At 42.8% G+C, this 23,521-nt stretch overlaps 1 protein-coding gene across 1 annotated transcript in view; it reads right to left on the reverse strand.

Moving 5' to 3' along the window:
• Positions 1-23,521, reverse strand: part of 128up (GTP-binding protein 128up) — a 56,178-nt gene that overhangs the window by 18,421 nt on the left and 14,236 nt on the right. The window contains 4 exon segments of the mRNA XM_068392222.1: positions 290-419; positions 7,234-7,366; positions 18,485-18,580; positions 18,766-18,945. Of these exon segments, the coding sequence (XP_068248323.1) occupies positions 290-419; positions 7,234-7,366; positions 18,485-18,580; positions 18,766-18,945 (539 nt within the window).

Raw genomic sequence — 23,521 nt, forward strand, 5'->3', positions numbered from 1 at the left:
GTTATCATAGTGAAGGGGTTAAGCTAAAGCACCTTCAAGTACAATTAAAGAAGATCAATCAGACAGGAGCATCAATGAGTACATCACTTCTTTTTGTCCAAAGACAAAAGCAACATGCTACAATCAGGCTAACTACAGCACCTAACTTGTTAACAATTCAATGGCCATTACAGTTTATGCTGAATACATACTCCTACTTAATGGACAAAGAGTTCGTACTTGCGTAGAAGCAAAGAAAATTTAATTACTTTACAACAACTTTAGCAATAAAAGGGATTACAGTACTTACATTCGACACAACATCAAGTACTCCCACATCTTTTCTAATAGATCATCAAAATTCCACTTATGATGGGCAGATATGGGCACACAGTGGGGTATACGATAGATGATATCCAATTCTTCAATACTAATCTGATCTGTAGAAGAGTAAATTATCAAATCATTACATCCAGTAACCAAAAGAATAGGCTTAAACATATATTATATAATATATTATAATACATTATATATATATATATATATATATATATATATATATATATATATATATATATATATATATATCTTCTTTCTACTTTGAAATATGTTATTTTTATTAATAAAATAAATTTTTGAATATACTTACCCGGTGATCATATAAGCTGTCAGCTCTGCTGCCCGACAGAAAAAACCTAAGGACAAAATACGCCAGCGATCGCTATACAGGTGGGGGTGTACATCAACAGCGCCATCTGTCGAGCAGGTACTCAAGTACTCCATGTAAACACAGAACCAATTTTCTCCTCGGTCCACTGGGTCTCTATTGGGGAGGAAGGGAGGGTCCTTTAATATATGATCACCGGGTAAGTATATTCAAAAATTTATTTTATTAATAAAAATAACATTTTTCAATATTAAACTTAGCCGGTGATCATATAAGCTGATTCACACCCAGGGGGGTGGGTAGAGACCAGCATTACATGTTTACATTATTAAGAGCTAAGTATTTTGTATTTCATTTTAGCAGTTATTCAAAATAACAAACATAAAATAAATAAGTACCTGGTAAGGAAGTCGACTTGAACAATTACTCTGCCTTTTTAAGTACGTCTTCCTTACTGAGCCTCGCGATCCTCATAGGATGCTGAGCGACTCCTAGGAGCTGAAGTATGAAGGGTTGCAACCCATACTAAAGGACCTCATCAAAACCTCTAATCTAGGCGCTTCTCAAGAAAAGAATTTGACCACCCGCCAAATCAACCAGGATGCGAAAGGCTTCTTAGCCTTCCGGACAACCCAAAAACAACAATAAAAAACATTTCAAGAGAAAGATTAAAAAGGTTATGGAATTAGGGGAATGTAGTGGTTGAGCCCTCACCCACTACTGCACTCGCTGCTACGAATGGTCCCAGGGTGTAGCAGTTCTCGTAAAGAGACTGGACATCTTTAAGATAAAAAGACGCGAACACTGACTTGCTTCTCCAATAGGTTGCGTCCATTATACTCTGCAGAGATCTGTTTTGTTTGAAGGCCATGAAGTTGCGACAGCTCTAACTTCATGTGTCCTTACCTTCAGCAAAGCATGGTCTTCCTCATTCAGATGGGAATGAGCTTCTCGTATCAACAGTCTAATATAATAGGAAACTGCATTCTTCGACATAGGTAAAGAAGGTTTCTTAATAGCACACCATAAAGCTTCTGACTGTCCTCGTAAAGGTTTAGTTCGTTTTAAATAGAACTTAAGAGCTCTAACAGGGCACAAGACTCTTTCTAGTTCATTTCCAACCAAATTAGAAAGGCTTGGAATATCGAACGATTTCGGCCAAGGACGAGAAGGTAGTTCGTTTTTGGCTAGAAAACCAAGCTGGAAAGAACATGTAGCCGTTTCAGATGAAAATCCGATGTTCCTGCTGAAGGCGTGTATCTCACTGATTCTTTTAGCTGTAGCTAAGCAAACGAGGAAAAGAGTCTTTAAAGTGAGATCTTTAAAGGAGGCTGATTGTAGCGGCTCGAACCTTTCTGACATAAGGAATCTTAGTACCACGTCTAAATTCCAACCTGGTGTGGCCAAACGACGCTCCTTCGAGGTCTCAAAAGACTTAAGGAGGTCCTGTAGATCTTTGTTGTTGGAAAGATCTAAGCCTCTGTGACGGAAGACTGCTGCCAACATGCTTCTGTAACCCTTGATCGTGGGAGCTGAAAGAGATCTTTCCTTCCTCAGATATAAAAGGAAGTCAGCTATTTGAGTTACAGAGGTACTGGTTGAGGATACTGATACCGACTTGCACCAGCTTCGGAAGACTTCCCACTTCAACTGGTAGACTCTAAGAGTGGATGTCCTCCTTGCTCTAGCAATCGCCCTGGCTGCCTCCTTCGAAAAGCCTCTAGCTCTTGAGAGTCTTTCGATAGTCTGAAGGCAGTCAGACGAAGAGCGTGGAGGCTTGGGTGTACCTTCTTTACGTGTGGCTGACGTAGAAGGTCCACTCTTAGCGGAAGTGTTCTGGGAACGTCCACTAGCCATTGCAGTACCTCGGTGAACCATTCTCTCGCGGGCCAGAGAGGAGCAACCAACGTCAACCTTGTCCCTTCGTGAGAGGCGAACTTCTGCAGTACCTTGTTGACAATCTTGAACGGGGGGAATGCATAAAGGTCTAGATGGGACCAATCCAGTAGACAGGCATCTATATGAACTGCTGCTGGGTCCGGGATTGGCGAGCAATAATTTGGGAGCCTCTTGGTCATTGAGGTTGCAAAGAGATTTATGGTAGGTTGGCCCCATGTGGCCCAAAGTCTCTTGCATACATTCTTGTGAAGGGTCCATTCTGTTGGGATGATTTGACCCTTCCGACTGAGGCGGTCCGCCATGACATTCATGTTGCCTTGAATGAACCTCGTTACTAGAGACAGGTTTAGATCTCTTGACCAGGTGAGGAGGTCCCTTGCGATCTCGTACAACTTCAGAGAATGGGTCCCTCCTTGCTTGGAGATGTACGCCAAGGCCGTGGTGTTGTCGGAGTTCACCTCCACCACCTTGCCTAGAAGGAGGGACTTGAAGCTTTTCAAGGCCAGATGAACTGCCAGTAGCTCCTTGCAGTTGATATGTAACGCTCTTTGCTCCGCGTTCCAGGTGCCCGAGCATTCCCGACCGTCTAATGTCGCACCCCAGCCCGTGTCCGATGCGTCCGAGAAGAGAACGTGGTTGGGGGTCTGAACAGTCAGTGGCAGACCCTCTCTGAGGTTGATGTTGTCCTTCCACCAGGTCAGTGATGACTTCATCTTCTCGGAAATAGGGATCGAGACCGCTTCTAGCGTCTTGTCCTTTCTCCAGTGAACAGCCAGGTGAAATTGAAGGGGACGGAGGTGCAGTCTCCCTAACGCAATGAACTGGTCCAGTGATGAAAGCGTCCCTATCAGACTCATCCACTGTCTGACTGAACATCGGTCCTTCATTAGCATGTCCTGGATGCATCCTTGGGCTTGACTTATTCTGGGGGCCGACGGAAAAGCCCGAAAAGCTTGACTGTGAATCTCCATCCCTAGGTACACTATAGTTTGGGATGGGACCAGTTGGGACTTTTCCATATTGACCAGGAGACCCAATTCCTTGGTCAGATCTAGAGTCCACTTTAGATTCTCCAGACAGCGACGACTGGACGAAGCTCTTAAAAGCCAGTCGTCCAAATAGAGGGAGGCTCTGATGTCTGCTAAATGCAGGAATTTGGCAATATTCCTCATCAGTTTCGTAAAGACAAGAGGCGCCGTGCTTAGGCCAAAGCACAGGGCTTGAAATTGGTAGACAACCTTCCCGTAAACGAACCTTAGAAAAGGTTGGGAATCTGGGTGGATGGGGACGTGAAAGTAAGCGTCCTTGAGGTGCAAAGAGACCATCCAGTCTTCCTTCCTGACCGCTGCTAGAACAGACTTTGCCGTCTCCATGGCGAACGTCTGCTTGGTGACAAAAACATTCAGAGCACTGACGTCTAGCACCGGTCTCCACCCTCCTGTCTTCTTTACCACTAAGAAGAGACGGTTGTAGAAGCCCGGGGATTGATGGTCCCGGACTTTGACTACCGCTCCCTTTTCTAGTAAGAGAGACACCTCTTGCTTCAAAGCTAGCCGCTTGTCCTCCTCTCTGTACCTGGGAGAGAGGTCGATGGGAGTCGTTGCTAGAGGGGGCTTGCGCAAGAATGGGATCTTGTACCCCTCTCTGAGCAACTTCACAGATTGTGCATCTGCGCCCCTGTTCTCCCAGGACTGCCAGTAGTTCTTGAGTCTGGCTCCCACTGCTGTCTGAAGAATGTGGCAGTCAGACTCTGCCTCTAAAGGACTTGGTACCTTTCTTCTTGCTCCCACGTTTCCCTTCGGCACGAGCACCTCCTCTGCTGGAGGCTCTGCCACGAAAGGACGGAATGAATCTTGACGCTGGAGTATCCATCTTGGGTCTAGACACGGAAGGCAAAGGGGTGGCTTTGCGTGCAGATGACGCAACCAGGTCATGCGTGTCTTTTTGAATCAAGGAGGCAGCAATCTCCTTGATCAACTCCTCTGGGAAAAGGCACTTCGAGAGAGGGGCAAACATAAGCTCCGACCTCTGACATTGAGTTACTCCAGCTGACAAGAAGGAGCAAAGGTTTTCTCGTTTCTTGAGGACCCCGGAAATGAACGAAGCCGCAAGCTCACTGGAACCGTCCCGTATGGCCTTGTCCATGCAGGACATAATGAGCATGGAAGTTTCCTTGTCAGAAGGGGAGGTCTTCCTGCTCAACGCTCCCAAACACCAGTCCAAAAAGTTAAACACTTCGAACGCTCTGAACACTCCTTTCATCAGATGATCTAAATCTGAAGGAGTCCAACAAATCTTGGAGCGTCTCATGGCCAGCCTGCGGGGAGAGTCTACTAGACTTGAGAAGTCGCCCTGGGCAGAGGCAGGAACTCCCAAGCCGAGAACTTCTCCCGTGGCATACCAGACGCTCGATCTGGAAGCGAGTTTCGCAGGGGGAAACAAGAATGCTGTCTTCCCCAGGTGCTTTTTGGACTGCATCCAATCTCCCAACACCCTTAAAGCTCTCTTGGACGAGCGGGCGAGGACGAGCTTCGTAAAGGCAGGCGCGGATGACTGCGTGCCTAAAGCGAACTCAGATGGAGGTGAGCGTGGGGCCGCAGAAACAAACTGATCTGGATACAAGTCCTTGAACAGTGCAAGTACTTTTCTAAAGTCCAGGGAGGGAGGCGTGGTCTTGGGTTCGTCAATGTCCGTGTGCGGGTCGTCAAGGTGTGCAGCGTCGTCATCATCAGAGAGTCCATCGTCTGAATGCTGAAGAGGAAGCGGCAAAGGAGTAGGCATTGGCTGGTCAGCTGAGTCCGGCAGCACGGGTGCATGCGTGACTGCACTGGACGCAACGTCATGGAACTGTTGGTCAGTCTGAGAGCAGGCAACAACCATAGCTGCGCGGGGGCGCAAAGCGTCTACTCCCGACTGTATAGTCTGCTGTGGGCGAGTAGGGGTAACCACAGTGGGTTGCGGAGGTTGACGCACCGCGTCAAAACAAAACAACTTAGGTTGTTGTTGTTGTAACTCGCGAACGTCAACGGAGGGTTCCGTGCGTCGGCGAACGTCAACATGCGGCTGGCAGGGTACAGAGCGCATGGGTGGCGGGACTCTCACAGCTGGAGTGCGGGAGAAGGTAGCCTCAGCGTCAACTGGACGCACAACCGTGGTAGGTTGTAGGCTAACGGGTGCAGCGTCAACCTTCTTCGCACGAAAGTCCTGCATAAACGATGACAACTGTGTCTGCATGGTCTGCAGCAAAGCCCACTTAGGGTCTACAGTAGCAGGTGCGGCAACAGACGGTGTTACTGCCTGTTGCGGTACCGCTTTGCCTCTCTTAGGAGGTGTGCAGTCATCTGAAGACTGCAGCGAGTCCGAACTGACCCAGTGGCTACAACTGGGCCGTTGGACTTGCGCGGAAGGGACCTTGCGTTTGAGAGGTCGTGAGACCTTGGTCCATTGTTTCTGCCGAGAAACATCTTCCGCAGACGAGGAATAAATGGGCTCTCTCGTCTTCTTGTGGGTGGGGCGATCTTGGCAAGATACGTCTGAAACCACGGAGGGAACGTCTGTCCGCTGATTAAAGCCTGTCGAACCCTTTGGTCGTACGACATTGCTTCTCCCCTGGGCTTGGGAGCTTGCAAGAGGTCCCGGACTGGGAGGACGACAGGCACGAACAGACGCACCCTCAAGCGCAACACTAACACTTTTCACAACACTTCCACTCACTAGGTCACTACCCACTGCACTCTTACCCTTCAACTCCCTGACGTCTGCCATGAGTTGGTTACGGTCACTCGCCAATGACTCGACTCTCTCACCCAGAGCCTGGATGGCACGCATCATATCTGCCATCGAAGGTTGTTGAGTGCTAGAAGGGGGATCAGGAGCAACCACTACAGGGGAAGGAATAGGTTGTGGGGCATGGGGAGAGGAAAAATCAACTGAGCGAGATGAACTCCTCCTGACTCTCTCTCTCTCTAGCCTACGTGAATATTTAAGGAATTCGAGAAAATCGAATTCCGAAAGCCCAACGCATTCCTCACACCGATCTTCCCATTGACAGGATTTACCCCGACAATTGGAACAAATGGTGTGCGGATCGATAGAGGCCTTCGGAAGACGCCTTGAACAGTCCCTAGCACTACACTTCCTGTATTTAGGGACTTGAGAAGGGTCAGCCATCTTGAATTAGTCAAAGGGGAAATTCAAAATCTATCCAAGTCGTCAACAAATAATCCAAAATTCAATCAAAGAATGCAAGGAAATATTGAAGATAACCTCTGCAAAGCGAAAGCTAATAACTAGAAATGAGTACTTCACCAAAATCTGTGAAAATCAATCCAGTAAGCAACAGCGTATTTAGTAGGTCTTGCCGGTGGCACGACAGAGAGAAAATTGGTTCTGTGTTTACATGGAGTACTTGAGTACCTGCTCGACAGATGGCGCTGTTGATGTACACCCCCACCTGTATAGCGATCGCTGGCGTATTTTGTCCTTAGGTTTTTTCTGTCGGGCAGCAGAGCTGACAGCTTATATGATCACCGGCTAAGTTTAATATTGAAAAGTTTCTGTTAGCCTATCCTACACCATGTCTTGTTATTATTGAAGTTCAGGCTAAGCTCAAATATCACTATCATGTTTATTTAAATCTAGTACTAGAAATAGAAAGACTAGGGGCAGACAATATTCTATATGCATACCAATTTTGTTTAGAAGGTAGATGCATGGGATATAAACACGATTTCCCTCGATGACATCAATGAGATCATCAGCCGTTGCATCGTACTTGAGGATGATATCAGCATTATGGATACGGTATTCAGCCAGAATAGTCTGAAAATATATAGTATAACATCATATTTGGTCCTGAAAACCATGTACTTCTTTAAAACAAGTTTCTGCAATTCACTCAGGTTAAGCAACTACAGTATAGTTAACTCCCCGTTAACACGATAGCGAAGTTACAAAGAGTTCAAATTTATTGAGATATATTCTGTTAACACAAAATTTACGATGTTACACCAGCTGAATTTCCCACATGAGAGAAAGAGAGAGAGAGAGAGAGAGAGAGAGAGAGAGAGAGAGAGAGAGAGAGAGAGAGAGAGAGAGAGAGATATTAATAAGAATCTACTTAAGCTCACAGCTGAATAAATTTGTTTTTAATGTAGTACCAAAAAAAGTACAGCAATATAATTTTACAAATAAATGTACATCCATACTTGTAAATGTAGATGTTTACAATTTAGCATGTTTACAGTACATCACGGCTCTTTATTTGTGAATGTGGTTTGCTATAAGATAGTATAAAATAGAAAGATTAGATTATGAAAATTATATTGCGTTAGTATAAAAAGAACTTAATGGTTAAATTTACCAATATTTTTATCCAATACTGTTTTTGTTTACATCGCGTATATAGATAAGTGTGAAACGTCAGTGTCAATAGCTGATTTGTCTGTTATAGTTGTTGTTCGATATGTATTTTAATAATAAATGGGTCGAGAGTTCATTGAAGTGTTTTTTTTTTTTAAGGATTATGTGATAGGGCACAAAATCATATCAACAATACTTTGTTAATTATATGTGAGCATAATCCTGATACTGTCGGGACCTTGAAAACAGCTGACAAAAATGCCAAACTAAAAACAATCAGTAATTGCTGTTGTTAAAATACACCTTCAATTGATAATAGAAAAGTTCAAAAACTATTATATAAAGTTCAGATAACATCGAAAATTAGGATTATTTCAAACATCTTTCAGTTAATATACGTTATGTTGTCAGCTATTAAGAAACAATTCAGCTGACTAAATCGAATGACATCTTAATCTCTGCCTACGATTGAACATACATTTAAGCAAAGTAAAAGATTATATTGTGTGTAGTATTTATCAGACACGTTCTAAGGAAACAAAGATTTCTGTTAAATCTAAGTGTGTATAGTATGGAACCTCTGAGAGAGAGAGAGAGAGAGAGAGAGAGAGAGAGAGAGAGAGAGAGAGAGAGACGTATTCATTTGATAACTAATAATAATAGCTTAAATGAAATGTATGAAAACCATGATATTAAATTAATTGTAAATAAATAAGCATGATATTAAAAGGAAAAATATGTTAAGATTTGTTAATTATTTATCGTAATGAAAAAAAAAAAAATCGCTATTTTGTTTGATATGCTTAGTAGCATTGTGCATTAGTACATACCAGAAAGTAAAGTTAATTTCTTTTTTAATTTAAACATGTACTTATTGATATAAAATTGATTGTAAATATATTTCCATTAGATTAATAGGAAAAATGTTACGATCTTTTATTCAACTACCGAAATGAAAAAATAAATAAATAGCTATGTTTGATATGCATACGTTGTAGTGTTTTGAGTTTGTACCAACCACACAGGAGAGTTTAATGTGAATTTTAACCTAAATGTAATAATCCTTAGATTAAAAGGAAAATATGTTACGATGTGTTATTTATTTACCGAAATAAAAGAAAAATAAATCACTAATGTGTTTGATATGCATACGCAGTAGCATTGTGCGTTCGTACATACAATAGTTTTGTTTATTATGTTTAACTTTAAAATTAACTTATTGATATAAAATTCATGGTGAATAAATAAACATGAGATTAAAAGGAATAAAATATGAGAGAGAGAGAGAGAGAGAGAGAGAGAGAGAGAGAGAGAGAGAGAGAGAGAGAGAGAGAGAGAGAGAGGGGGGGATGGGGATGGAGCAAGGGTGCAGAGAGAGGGGGGTGAGGATGGGGATGGGAGCAAGGCAAGCAACAACCAACAGTGGTGACACAGAGTTAGCCAACACATTTTATTGTGAATGCACATGATTAATAACATATTTCACTATAAAATAAATACAAGTAGAGTAAGAATGTGTGTTTTTATTGTTTCTGTGACCTTCAAATATATCAATAATATGTTTGTTTAAGTTTTATAGTAACAAAATCCCGAAATAGACAAACTTTCTCAATGTCCAGGAACGTAACATGCCCTATTCCCATTATTTCTTATGGAGAGAGAGAGAGAGAGAGAGAGAGAGAGAGAGAGAGAGAGAGAGAGAGAGAGAGAGAGAGAGAGAGAGAGAGAGAGATATTAATATAATGTTTATGACACAAATAAGTTCTGGTAATTCTGGTTTTTGTTATGAAATACATAGTTCACACTTACATGACAAACACTGCGTAGAATGTCCATAAATGGAAATACTGTGTGACAGTAGGTTACGTTTTACTCGTGAAAACAATGTACAATACTAATGGGAAATATTATATATCTAAGACATGAAAATGATTGTTGAGAAAATAAGGAATAAGAAAAAGATAAATCTCATTGCATGTCTTTGTGTTTACAGTTATCATGGTTGTCATTATTATTATTATTACAATTATTATTATTATCATTATTTGCCAAGCTACAACCCTAGTTGGAAAAGCAAGATGCAATAAGCCCAAGGGTCCCAACAGGGAATGAAGGAAAAGAAATAAGGAAATATACTACAAGAGAAGTTTAAGAACAACAACTTTAAAATAAATCTTTTATATGTAAAATTTAAAAACTTCAAATTAACAAGAGGAAGAGAAATAAGATAGAATAGTGTGCCCAGGTGTACCCTCAAGTGGCACAGAGGCTATGGCACTACCTAAGACTAGAGAACAAAGGTATTATTTTGGAGTGTCCTTCTCCTAGAAGAGGTGCTTACCATAGCTAAAAAGTCTCTTTTACCCTTATCAAGAGGAAAGTACCCTCTGAACAACTACTGTGTAGTAGTTAACCCCTTGAACAAAGAAGAATTGTTTGGTAATATCAGTGTTGTTAGGTGTATGAGGATAGAGGAGAATGTAGAAAGAATATGCCAAACTATTCGGTGTATGTGGGGCAAAAGAAAACTGAGCAGTAACCAGAGAGAGGGATACAATGTAGTATTGCCTGGCCAGTCAAAGGAGCTAATAACACTCTAGCGCCAAATGTGAACAGTGATACAATATTGAGGAAATATCCAAAGATATCTATGAAGTGCAAGTAAATGAGGTAGGAATCTAGAAATTTATCAAAAAACATAAGCGGAAAATTTATATGGACCGAAACATTTTCAGATAATTATTTATTGTATGTGCAGAGATAATGTAGTAACCAAGCCCCCTGGGGGGGCGAGCCAGCACTAATAGGTGCCGGTCCCAAGCCCGGATAAATAGGGAGGGTTGACATCAGGAAGGGCATCCGGTTGTGAAAATCCCTGTCAAAGTCCATGAAATGGAAGCCGTAGTAGATGAACCGATAATTGGGCATGTAATAAGGAGAGACCCGGAGTGTGTTGGGAGGAGGTTATTGGAGATGGATGTGCCAGGTAGGAAGAGGAACGGGAGACCAAAGAGAAGATGGATGGCGGTGTAACAGCAGATATGATGGAGAAAGATCTCACAGTGGAGGACATCGGAGATAGAAGTTGGAAACAGCCTACCAGAAATAGCGACTCTGCATAGCAGGAAAACATTTAGTCGAAGATGATAATTTAATGTGAGTTTAGATGTGTGTGATGGAATTCAACCAAACAGAGCTTTCAACAATTTGTATAACTTGTGTTCTTGGTTGGAGTCAGAGGGGGAGAACCAGGGATGGGGGTAGAACACCACAGCTACGTCTCACTTTTGAGAATCCTTCCTGTGTTATATGAACACTTATGTCAATATAGAAATACACTAAACTAGCCCTTACATAATCATGAATAAAGACTAAAATTGCAAGCATTTCAGTTGGTGCTGGGGGTGAGATGTGAGGATCATTATGTTTTTAAGCTGTGTAACAGGGGGATTTGAGATATGCCTCACATACAGAAAGTTGCCATTGGCTAGAGCAAGTGGTGTGATTCTACAAGGTAACATATAAATACAATAAAATAACACTAACATAATTAGGAATAAAGGCTAAAATCCCAGTCTTTATTAGTTGTCTGAAGAAAGAAGGTGGAACGGCTAAAATCAACGAAATTTCCTAGGTGTGATATACGACCATGTGCTGTGCTCTTTTGTAGGATATACGGGTGATTTTAACTTCCACATGGTTTATATCTAAAATGATATTTTAATTATAAAATAAATTTTTGAATATACTTACCCGGTGAATATATAATAGCTGCAACTCTGCGGCTCGACAGACAACATACTCAAAAAACTCGCGAGCGATCGCTATGCAGGCTGCGGGTGTGCCCACCAGCGCCAACTGTCGGCCAGATACCACTCTTGTATGTAAACAAAACCTTCAATTCTTCTCGTCCCGCTGCGTCTCTATTGGGGAGGAAGGGAGGGTCATTTAATTTATATATTCACCGGGTAAGTATATTCAAAAATTTATTTTATAATTAAAATATCATTTTTTAATATTTAACTTAGCCGGTGAATATATAATAGCTGATTCATACCCAAGGAGGTGGGTAGAGACCAGAGTTAATTATGTTTACAGCGTATAAGCTAAGAGTTTTTTCATTTTGACAGTTATCAATATAACAAAACCAAAATAAATAGGTACCTGGTAAGGAAGTTGACTTAGACGATTACTCTGCCTTGTAAGTCTGTCTTCCTCACGGAGCCCAGCGATCCTCTTAGGATGCTGACAGACTCCCAGGAGCTGAAGTATCAAGGGCTGCAACCCATTCAACAGGACCTCATCAAACCCCTAATCTGGGCGCTCTCAAGAAATGACTTTGACCACCCGCCAAATCAACCAGGATGCGAAAGGCTTCTTAGCCTTCCGAACAACCCATAAAAACAATATTAAAAACATTTCAAGAGACAGATTAAAAGGATATGGAATTAGGGAAGTATAGTGGTTGAACCCTCACCCACTACTGCACTCGCTGCTACGAATGGACCCAGTGTGTAGCAGTCCTCGTAAAGAGTCTGGACATCTTTCAAGTAAAATGACGCGAACACTGACTTGCTTCTCCAAAAGGTCGCGTCCATGATACTTTGCAGAGATCTATTTTGCTTGAAGGCCACGGAAGTTGCTATAGCTCTAATCTCGTGCGTCTTAACCTTAAGCAAAGATCGGTCTTCCTCACTCAAGTGTGAATGAGCTTCTCGTATTAACAATCTGATAAAATATGACAAAGCATTCTTTGACATAGGTAAGGATGGTTTCTTAACCGAACACCATAACGCTTCAGATTTACCTCGTAAAGGCTTAGTACGAGCTAAATAGAACTTAAGAGCTCTAACGGGGCATAATACTCTCTAATTCGTTGCCTACGATCTCTGATAAGCTAGGAATATCAAAAGATTTAGGCCAAGGACGAGAAGGCAGTTCATTCTTGGCTAGGAAACCAAGTTGAAGAGAACAAGTGGCTTTTTCTGTCGAAAAACCGATGTTCTAGCTGAAGGCATGAAGCTCACTGACTCTTTTAGCTGAGGCCAAGCACACCAGGAAAAGAGTCTTAAGAGTGAGATCCTTCAGGGAGGCTGAATGTAAAGGCTCAAACCTGTCTGACATGAGGAATCTTAGGACCACGTCTAAATTCCATCCAGGTGTAGCCAAACGACGTTCCTTAGAGGTCTCAAAAGACTTAAGGAGATCTTGTAGATCTTTATTGTTGGAAAGATCTAAGCCTCTATGCAGGAAGACCGAAGCCAACATGCTCCTGTAGCCCTTGATCGTGGGAGCTGAAAGGGAGCGAACTCTTCTCAGGTATAAGAGAAAATCAGCGATTTGGGCTACAGAGGTACTGGACGAGGATACAGATACTGACTTGCACCAGTCTCGGAAGATTTCCCACTTCGATTGGTAAACTCTAATGGTAGAAGCTCTCCTCGCTCTTGCAATCGCACTGGCTGCCTCCTTCGAAAAGCCTCTAGCTCTCGAGAGTCTTTCGATAGTCTGAAGGCAGTCAGACGAAGAGCGTGGAGGCTTTGGTGTACCTTCTTTACGTGTGGCTGACGTAATAGGTCTACTCTTAGAGGAAGACTTCTTGGAAAGTCTACCAGCCATCGAAGTACCTCGGTGAACCATTCTCTCGCGGGCCAGAGGGGAGCAACTAACGTCAACCTTGTCCCTTCGTGAGAGGCAAATTTCTGCAGTACCTTGTTGACAATCTTGAATGGTGGGAATGCGTATAGGTCTAGGTGAGACCAATCTAGGAGAAAGGCATCTATATGTATTGCTGCTGGGTCTGGGACTGGAGAGCAATAGATTGGAAGCCTCTTGGTCATCGAGGTTGCAAAGAGGTCTATGGTGGGTTGACCCCAAGTCGCCCAAAGCCTCTTGCACACATCCTTGTGGAGGGTCCATTCGGTTGGAATTACCTGACCTTTCCGACTGAGACAATCTGCTAGAACGTCCAAGTCGCCCTGGATAAACCTCGTTACCAGGGAGATGCCTCGATCTCTTGACCAGATGAGCAGGTCCCTTGCGATCTCGTACAGTGTCAGGGAGTGGGTACCTCCTTGTTTGGAAATGTACGCCAAGGCTGTGGTGTTGTCCGAGTTGACCTCCACCACTTTGTCTCGAAGGAGACTCTCGAAGCTCATCAAGGCCAGGTGAACTGCCAAAAGCTCCTTGCCGTTGATATGCATGCTCCTCTGACTTGAGGTCCACAGACCTGAGCATTCCCGACCGTCCAGTGTCGCACCCCAACCCAAATCCGATGCGTCTGAGAAGAGAACGTGGTTTGGTTTCTGAACTGCTAGGGGAAGTCCCTCTCGTAGACTGATATTGTCTTTCCACCAATTCAGGCAAGTCTTTACTGTTTCGGAAATCGGGATCGAGACCGCCTCTAGCGTCTTGTCCTTTTTCCAGTGAAAAGCTAGATGGAATTGAAGAGGTCGGAGGTGTAGCCTTCCTAGAGAGACAAACTGCTCCAGGGATGATAGAGTTCCTACTAGACTCATCCAATTCCTGACTGAGCAACGTTCTCTCTTCAACATCCTTTGGATTACGAGCAGGGCTTGATCTATTCTGGGGGCCGACGGAAAAGCCCGAAAAACTGGACTGCGAATCTCCATCCCTAAATACAGAATAGTTTGGGATGGGATCAGCTGGGACTTTTCCAAGTTGACCAGAAGTCCCAATTCCTTGGTCAGATCTAAAGTCCAATTGAGATCCTTCAGACAGCGATGACTGGACGAGGCTCTGAGAAGCCAGTCGTCCAAATAAAGGGAGGCTCGGATACCCGATAAATGGAGGAATTTTGCCACATTCCTCATAAGCCTCGTAAACACGAGAGGAGCAGGACTTAGGCCAAAGCACAGGGCCCGAAACTGGTACACCACATTGTCGAACACAAATCTCAGAAAAGGTTGGGAATCTGAGTGAATGGGGATGTGGAAGTAAGCGTCTCTTAGGTCGAGAGAGACCATCCAGTCTCCCTTTCTGACCGCTGCTAAGACTGACTTGGTGGTCTCCATGGTGAACTTTGTCTTTGTGACAAAGACATTCAGAGCACTGACGTCTAGCACCGGTCTCCAACCTCCTGTCTTCTTCGGTACTAGGAAGAGACGGTTGTAAAACCCCGGTGATTGAAGGTCCGAGACTTTGACCACCGCTCCCTTCTCTAGCAAAAGAGACACTTCTAGTTTCAGGGCTTGTCTCTTTGCTTCCTCTCGGTACCTGGGAGAGAGATCGATGGGGGACGTCGCTAGAGGAGGTTTGCGTACAAATGGGATTTTGTACCCCTCTCTGAGCAACCTCACAGACTGTTGATCTGCGCCTCTCTTCTCCCAGGCTTGCCAGAAGTTCTTGAGTCTGGCACCTACTGCTGTCTGAAGCTGCGGGCAGTCAGACTCTGCCACGCGAGGACTTGGCTCCTTTCCTCTTTCCTCTCTTCCCTTCGGCACGAGTACTTCCCCTGCTGGGGGCTCTGCCACGAAAGGGCGGAATAAACCTGGACGCTGGAGTGTCTATCCTAGGTCTAGCAGACAAGGCAGACGAAGGGGTCCCTTTGCGAGCCGAGGACGCAACCAAGTCATGGGTGTCCTTCTGCACTAGAGACAACGCTATTTCCTTAACTAAAAGTTCAGGAAACAAGAACTTAGACAAAGGGGCAAAGAGTAGCTCAGATCGTTGACAGGGCGTCACTCCTGCTGACAGAAAAGAGCACAGAGACTCTCGTTTCTTTAGGACTCCTGACGTAAACGAGGAGGAGAGCTCATTGGATCTATCGCGGATGGCCTTATCCATGCAGGACATAATGAGTAAGGAGACATCTCTATCGGCTGATGAGATTTTCCTACTCAAGGCTCCCAAACACCAGTCAAGGAAGTTGAAAACTTCAAAAGCCCTAAAGATGCCTTTAAGTAGATGGTCCAGGTCTGAGGATGACCAACTAATCTTCGAGCGTCTCATGGCTAGGCGGCGGGGAGAGTCTACAAGACTTGAGAAGTCGCCCTGGGCAGAGGCAGGAACTCCCAAGCCGAGAACTTCTCCCGTGGCATACCAGACGCTCGATCTAGACGAGAGTTTAGATGGGGGGAAGGCAAAGGCCGTCTTCCCTAAACTCCTCTTGGTTTCCAACCAATCGCCTAACAGCCGTAAAGCTCTCTTGGATGAGCGAGAGAGAACGAGTTTTGTAAAGGCTAGAATGGCAGCAGGTACGCCTAAAACAAACTCAGACGGCGGCGAACGAGGAGCCACAGAGACAAAGTGTTCAGGAAACAACTCTTTAAAAATGAGCATGACTTTTTTAAAGTCCATAGAAGGCGGAACTGCTCTAGGCTCATCAATATCTGAAGGATGATCCTCAGGCTGAGGGTCAGCAACGTCCTCATCCGAAAGTTCCTCATCTGACAACTGATGAGAAACAAGCAAAGGGGTTGGCAATGCTTGACACGCAGCGTCCGCCCGCACTGGTGCATAAGTGGCGGAGCAGGACGCAGCGTCCTGAAACTGCTGAACAGTCTGGGAACTGTCAACAACAACAGGTGCGTGAGGACGCACAGCGTCCACCCGAGACTGCTTAGACCGCCTGGGTTGTGCAGTCAAAACAACTCTAGGTTGCGGAGGTTGACGCACCGCGTCAAAACAAGTCAACTCTGATGGTTGGCGAACGTCCAGAACGTCACCAGACGCATCAGCGAGTTGCCTAACGTCCACCTGCGGCTGAAAATCCACACGAGACCGCATCGGGTGTGGTACAACCCCAACTGGTTGACGTGAGCTGGCTAAACCAACGTCAACAGGACGCACAACAGAACGCTTGGGTGGCTGACGGCCAGGATCTCCATGAGATAAACGGCTAGGTTCAACGGAAACCTTCTCTGCGTTGTAGTCTTCCATAAGGGACGCAAGCTTAGACTGCATGTCCTGCAGTATAACCCATTTAGGGTCTACGGTAACGGGTGCGGTAACAGACGGGGTTAGCGCCTGAGACGGCACAACTTTGCCTTGCTTAGGCGGCGAGCAGTCATCCGATGACAGCAACGGGTCCGAACTGTCCCAATGACTACATCCAGGACGTTGGACCTGTCCTGAAGGGACCGACTTGCGTTTCAGAGGCCTAGAAACCTTGCTCCATGGTTTCTTGCGTGAAAAGCCTTCGGACGACGAGGTAAAAATGGGCTCTCTCGTCTTATGGTAGGGGCGATCTTGACGAGATACGCCTGATACCATAGAGGGAACGTCTGTTCGCTGATCAAGGCCTCTCGAACCCATAAGTCGTACGACATTGCTTCTCCCCTGGGCTTGGGAGCTTGCAAGAGGTCCCGGACTAGGTGAACGACAGGCACGAACAGACGAACCCTCGGTCGCAACACTGTTCACAACACTTTGCGCACTAATCACTTTCCCACTTTCCGCCGTGGCACTATGGCACTTAAGTTCCTTCACGTCAGCCATGAGTTGATTACGGTCACTTGCTAACGCTTCAACTCTCTCCCCCAAGGCATGAATAGCACGTAACATGTCTTGCATAGACGGTTCCTGAGTGCTAGAAGGGGGGTTAGGAACAACCACTACAGGGGAAGGATTAGGTTCAGGGGCATGTGGAGAGGAAAAATCTACGGACCTAGATGAACTTCTCCTTACCCTATCTCTCTCTAATCTGCGTGTATACTTATCATATTCGAGCCAATCGAATTCCGAAAGGCCCACGCATTCCTCACACCGATCTCCCAATTGACAGGTTTTACCCCGACAATTGGAACAAACAGTATGAGGGTCGAGAGAAGCCTTTGGAAGACGCCTATTACAGTCCCTAGCATTACACTTTCGAAATCTAGGTACTTGAGAAGGGTCAGCCATTTTGAATTAGTCAAAGAAAATTCCAAAAACAATCCAAGTCATCAACAAATAATCCGATTCAATAAAGAGTTCAAGAGTTTATGTTGAGGAAAAACACCTGTACTGCGAAAGCTCAAACCAAAATAAAGTACTTCACCAAATATGATGGGAAAACTCCAGGTTCTACAGCGAGTATAAATACGTCTTGTCGTCAACGTCGACAGAGAAGAATTGAAGGTTTTGTTTACATACAATTGTGGTATCTGGCCGACAGTTGGCGCTGGTGGGCACACCCGCAACCTGCATAGCAATCGCTCGCGAGTTTTTTGAGTATGTTGTCTGTCGAGCCGCAGAGTTGCAGCTATTATATATTCACCGGCTAAGTTAAATATTTAAAAATGACGTATCCGGTTTGTCAATGTGCATAGTACTGGGCATGTTTTGACGTCAAAGCGGACGTCATCATAGCGAAGAAGTTAAAAGGATCATTGACTAGGATAACCTGATAGACCACTAATTAACAGATTTTGACATTAAATAAATAGGATAAACCCCAAAATTATATGTTACAACGCACCACATTTCTTTTAAATAAAAAAAAAAAAAATTGAAAATGGTTTCAACTACTCTATACAAAATACAAGTTTGCAGTAACACAACACACACTCCTTCTTTCAACCATAATTATAATTCCCTACTCCGATGTAATACATATCAAAGAATCAGACAACTTACCTTCACTAATTCTGAATCTAATTCGGTCTGAGGCACTACAACCTGCAGATTAACACCACCTTTTTCTTTCTTTCGGAAGGTAATCTGAGGAGGTTCCTGAAAATATCAAAATAATGTAAGCTTGTGCACATTACCTTCATCAGAGTACAGTAATCAAGAAAGTAAACCATATGCAGGCTGAAAAAGTCTATACATGTATCTTAATACAAGAGGAAAATCCATATAATCCAGTACCATATCACTACAAAAAAAAAAAAAAAAAAAAAAAATAAAGTACTTACTTTGTTCAGTCGAATTCCAAAACCTTCTAATTCTTTTTCAATCAACTTCTTGTGTCCAACAGGCTTCAAAACATCAAGGACAATGAAAATCAAAGAGCAAGTGCGAGCAACAGCTATAACCTGTTTACCTCTTCCTTTACCATCTTTTGCTCCTTCGATGATACCCGGAAGATCCAGTAACTATAAGAAAAAAAAATCCCACGTTTTAGGAAATTTCTGGATGCTTTAGGTATACAGTTTCAATGATAAACATGATTTAGATTGACTTACTTCTAGGAATTAATGAAACAGTACAGTATTTTTATCAACCCTAGTGAAACAGAAAAAAAATCCAGGAATCTATTGAATGTAAAGTTATGTTAAGTTTAGAGAAAAAAAGAATGTGAGATTGATTTATTGATTTAAAATTCTCTGGCATCCAGACATCAAAGGTCATTAACACCAATATTGTTTGTTATAAAGAATAAAAGATTATTCAATTTAAAAACAAAAAAGCAAAGATGTACTTATAAAATTTGAATAGCTTTCACGAAGAGCTGCTTCAGAAATAAATCTAGAAATACGGCTGGCATAGTACAACACATCCTGCCTAAGAATCCTGGCAAGGATGAACCTGCCATTCTCACCTTGAGCCTCAAACTGATATCTATTTCTTTCAGTACTTTAAGTGGAGCATTCGGTCAACAAATGCCTTACTGTCAAGGGTATCAAACAGTCAACGTAATATGGCTGGTACTGGCCAGTCAGCAGAAATTCATGTGACACGCGAGTGTTACTGATGTGGATGGCAAAAAGTAGTCTTCCACTTTCGGGGCATCATGTTATACCTCCAAGGGGAAATAACATTCATTATTTCTCTCATCTTGTTTTCAACTCAACTATCCCAATACGGTTACCAATTATTAAAAATTAAAATTTTAATACTGGATAAAAAATCATTACAGAGAATGGAATAACTTCTTGGTAGCAACTCAGCTGCAGCATTGTTAGCCAGTAAATCTGCTTTCTCACTTCATGACACACCTAAGTGGACCGGAACCTAGAAAAATCGAACTGTTATACCTCTCAGTATAATAATAAAAAGCCCCTTTAAAATTTTTACAACTAAAGGGTTACCAGAATTAAAAACTTTCAAAGCTTGAAGGACACTTCTTGCATCACTAAAAATGGTAAAATTACCCTCCCCCTCCAACGCTATTTTCTCAATAGCGGTTAGTATGCCATACAGTTCGGCAGTAAATATAGAAGCTGTTAGAGGAAGTGCACCTCTACAATTAAAAGCATTACAATATACTCGAAATCTAACCCCAGCATCAGATTTGGAGCCATCAGTATATTTATAAGTTGATTCCCTATGTTCTGCAACATGTGCCATAAAAAGAAACCTGGTTTCTAAATCAGTCCTATTCAGTCTTTGGTATTTCCATGGAGGAGTTGATGATATCTTAAATGGAAGCACCTTATTTCTAGCTATATCAAGACAATGAATCAATTGTTTTACTCAAAAACAAGATTTTAGGTGCAACTCAAAGTATGTTGAGTGCCTTACAAGTCTGATAGGATTAAGAATTAGGAAGTCTTTGTAACCTAAACCAATGCCGTACAATAGAAGACATTTGGTAAAGGTTTAAAGGTAACTCGCCAGCGTCAACAAGGAGGCTTGCGTTAGGCGAAGTTCTAAAGGATCCTGTGGCCAATCTGATACCAGTATAGTATATAGAATCTAAAATCTTTAATCGGTTTGGGATGGCTGACGAGTATATTCACAACCATAAACAATTTTTGAAAAAAAATTAAGGCCCTACATAACTTTAAAATAGTTTTGTGATTTGCCCCCATAATGTATGGGAAAAAACTTTCAAGATTCAGAGCCTCAAGAACCTTACTTTGAAGGGTATCGTCAGCCTAGAAAATAGCCATATTTGGTCACACAGCCATTTTCTGTCATAATTTTTACGCTGTTAAAGGTCTGGTCCATTGCCAGACGAAAGATCATGTCATTTAGAAGCTTCCTTATAGGCTAAAAAGGCAATTCGTACATGCATATATACCCAGAATATCCTTATCTCAGACATAGCGAAAACTGAAATCATAACGTCATGAGAAAACTCGTCAATACCTATGTTTATATTCATATTTTATTGTTTTCCATATGATATTTCAGGCAACAATAACAATGTGTGAGAGCATGTGTCCCAATTAGTAAACAACCTTTGTGTTCAGTGCAATACATGTTGCAGCCCTTGAGCACAATATACGACTACAAACCAGGTGCCTTCTAAAGCAACTAAAACAAGCAACAATGAGTAGCTGGCAACTATGAAACCCCCCTTAGGCTTTTATCATTAATTTTAGTATACAGTATCATAAGAGGGGATAATATATCTTTAGAAAGATAGGGAACCAGGAGTCTTGTAGTGATTATCTAAGACTGGAGGTAAATAAAAAAAATATCTTTAAATGAGTTTTCTCAAAACATTTTTTCATTTCAAACTCTATCTACTGTACTTCGTTAGTTTTAAAGATATTCCAAATATTCAAAAACCTTTATAATGCCGGATTGTGGTGTATTTCGAACAATAACTTTTGAATTTCATCCTCTTTTTTCTTTTTTTTTATTCATTATTACTGTGAAATTTTTATTTTTAAGGGGTCCCGCCGACTAATGCCATTTTTTTAAGGACAGGACTATGGCATTCATACCCCTTAATAAGGTGACTTAGGACATCGCATCTTCAAACTGCATAGGATTTTTGCTTTTGACCTTTTGATTTGCGATGCCAGGGTGATTTATCCTGAAAATTTGGTTTTCAAATTCTATCTCTTCCCTTGATACTCAATACTAAGACCTGATGTAGACCTCCAATCAAATAGTTTCTTTTCTAAAAGTAATTTTTTTGCTAGATATTTTTTCCTTATGGTAAAAAAATAATCCCTATAAATCAGAGAAAAAAACAAAAAAACCAATATGATACAAAAATTGGAAAAAAGGGTTCAATGATTGTTTTATAATGACTTTCTAAGTTACATACCAAATTTAAATGCTACATCTTTAAAACTAAGGGAGAAGATAGAATTTGAAGATCAATAAGTATAGTTTTGAGATACGGGCATTCAAAGGTTTTCTTTGCATTTTTACAAAGATAATATTAATAAATGATGATTATTATGAATTTTATGTTCCTTTTTTGGGCTCAGCCATGTTGTCCTGATGGAAGGTTCCTTTAGGCAGCTTTCTAAGGGATATTTAGCTACACTGATATTCCCAGAGAATTGACTATAGGTCTCCAGAATTCTAACTCCTGGCGCGAGTACCCTAAAGAAAATTCTTAAGGATATCGCATAATATCAGGGGATGCATTTCTTGATATGACACATGGCAATCTTCACCCCTAATAGAATTTTTGCTCTGAGGGGGAAGAGTGGCGAAAATGAAGGGGAGCTGTCATCAAGGTTACCCAGTGGATCCCCTTCCCATACTACTACAGCGCCACACATGGCAACTCATTCGTTTTATAGTAGCAAATTGAGCACGGTGTATCTCCCGCTCGCTCTCGGTGTTTTGTTACTATCCCTGGATTTATCATGCATTCTCCAGCATCTTCATCCTCTGGAAAGTTGAGTATTTAATCTTTCCTGTGTGCTCCCTTCTCACAGTTAAATTAGCATAATTTAGATGTGTTTATCGGAGCATAGCCGTTCACCGGAGGCTCCATTTTCGACGCTGTCATACGCCATAAATGCTTTATTTAGACAGTAGTACGACGTTCCTGGTATTTCGTTTTAATGAATTAATAGCTATTTAGGCAGATTATACTAGTGAAGATCAGATCATGCACATAATATTTCCTCTTCTGTGAAACCTTTTGATCGTATACGATAGGGTCTCGGTGGCGTAGCGTAGCCGAGATCCCGACTCGCGTTGGGCTAGCCTAATGCGTTTCAGTATACTTTCGTACGTTATCCCCGTTTACCCTCTTGTATCGTTTTATCAATTCAGTCGGAGATAGCATATCTCCTAGAATTACTGTACTAACATAATTCGATACTCGTCTCTTTTAGAGATTTAAGGGTAAACCATACCTTCTCTCTGAGTGCCGCTGTCATGCGACAACCCTATCTTGGTCTTGCCATAGAGTAGTGTACTCCGGCTTGACTAGGATAGTGTTTCTGTCTTCCCTCTTTGCCGGTGAGTATCCCAGCTTTGAATTACGACAGTAACTCAAAGTATTCAGTCTTGTTGTCGGCAACTCTACTGACGGGGGAATAGTCACTCCCCTGCAGGCTCACAGTTGCAGGCATAGGAAGCCCGGCTTTCCTAGCCCACAACCAAAAGTGGTAGTACAATTGCCGCCACCTTCTCCCTTGTGGTCTAGAAGACATGTCTTATATCCGGCAAGGTCTTAGGCTGACGAATCGTTATTCCTCTGCCGCCCAAGATGGCGCCGGTATAGAAACTATGTTTAAGTGTTTGTGGCCGATAGTAGGAGGCAGACGTGCCGCCTTCTTTCGACGCAAAATATGAGACCCTTTCCTTTCCCCTTTCTGTCCTTTAATGATGGCCTAGCCGTCACAATATCTATGGCCGGTATTCTACAATCTCCCCTCTTGCCGGGCGGATTGCGATGACGGCCGGGCTCCTACAAAGGCGGCTTGATTGCCACTTCGACCTTCCCCCTAACGGAAGCAAAGCTCCGGGAAAAGTTGTACCGGCCATGACGGCTGCCGGTGGGAGACCCTTATAACTTTGAGTATT

Source organism: Palaemon carinicauda, chromosome 18, assembly GCF_036898095.1.
Source record: "Palaemon carinicauda isolate YSFRI2023 chromosome 18, ASM3689809v2, whole genome shotgun sequence".
In the NCBI taxonomy this organism is placed as follows: Eukaryota; Metazoa; Arthropoda; class Malacostraca; order Decapoda; family Palaemonidae; genus Palaemon; species Palaemon carinicauda.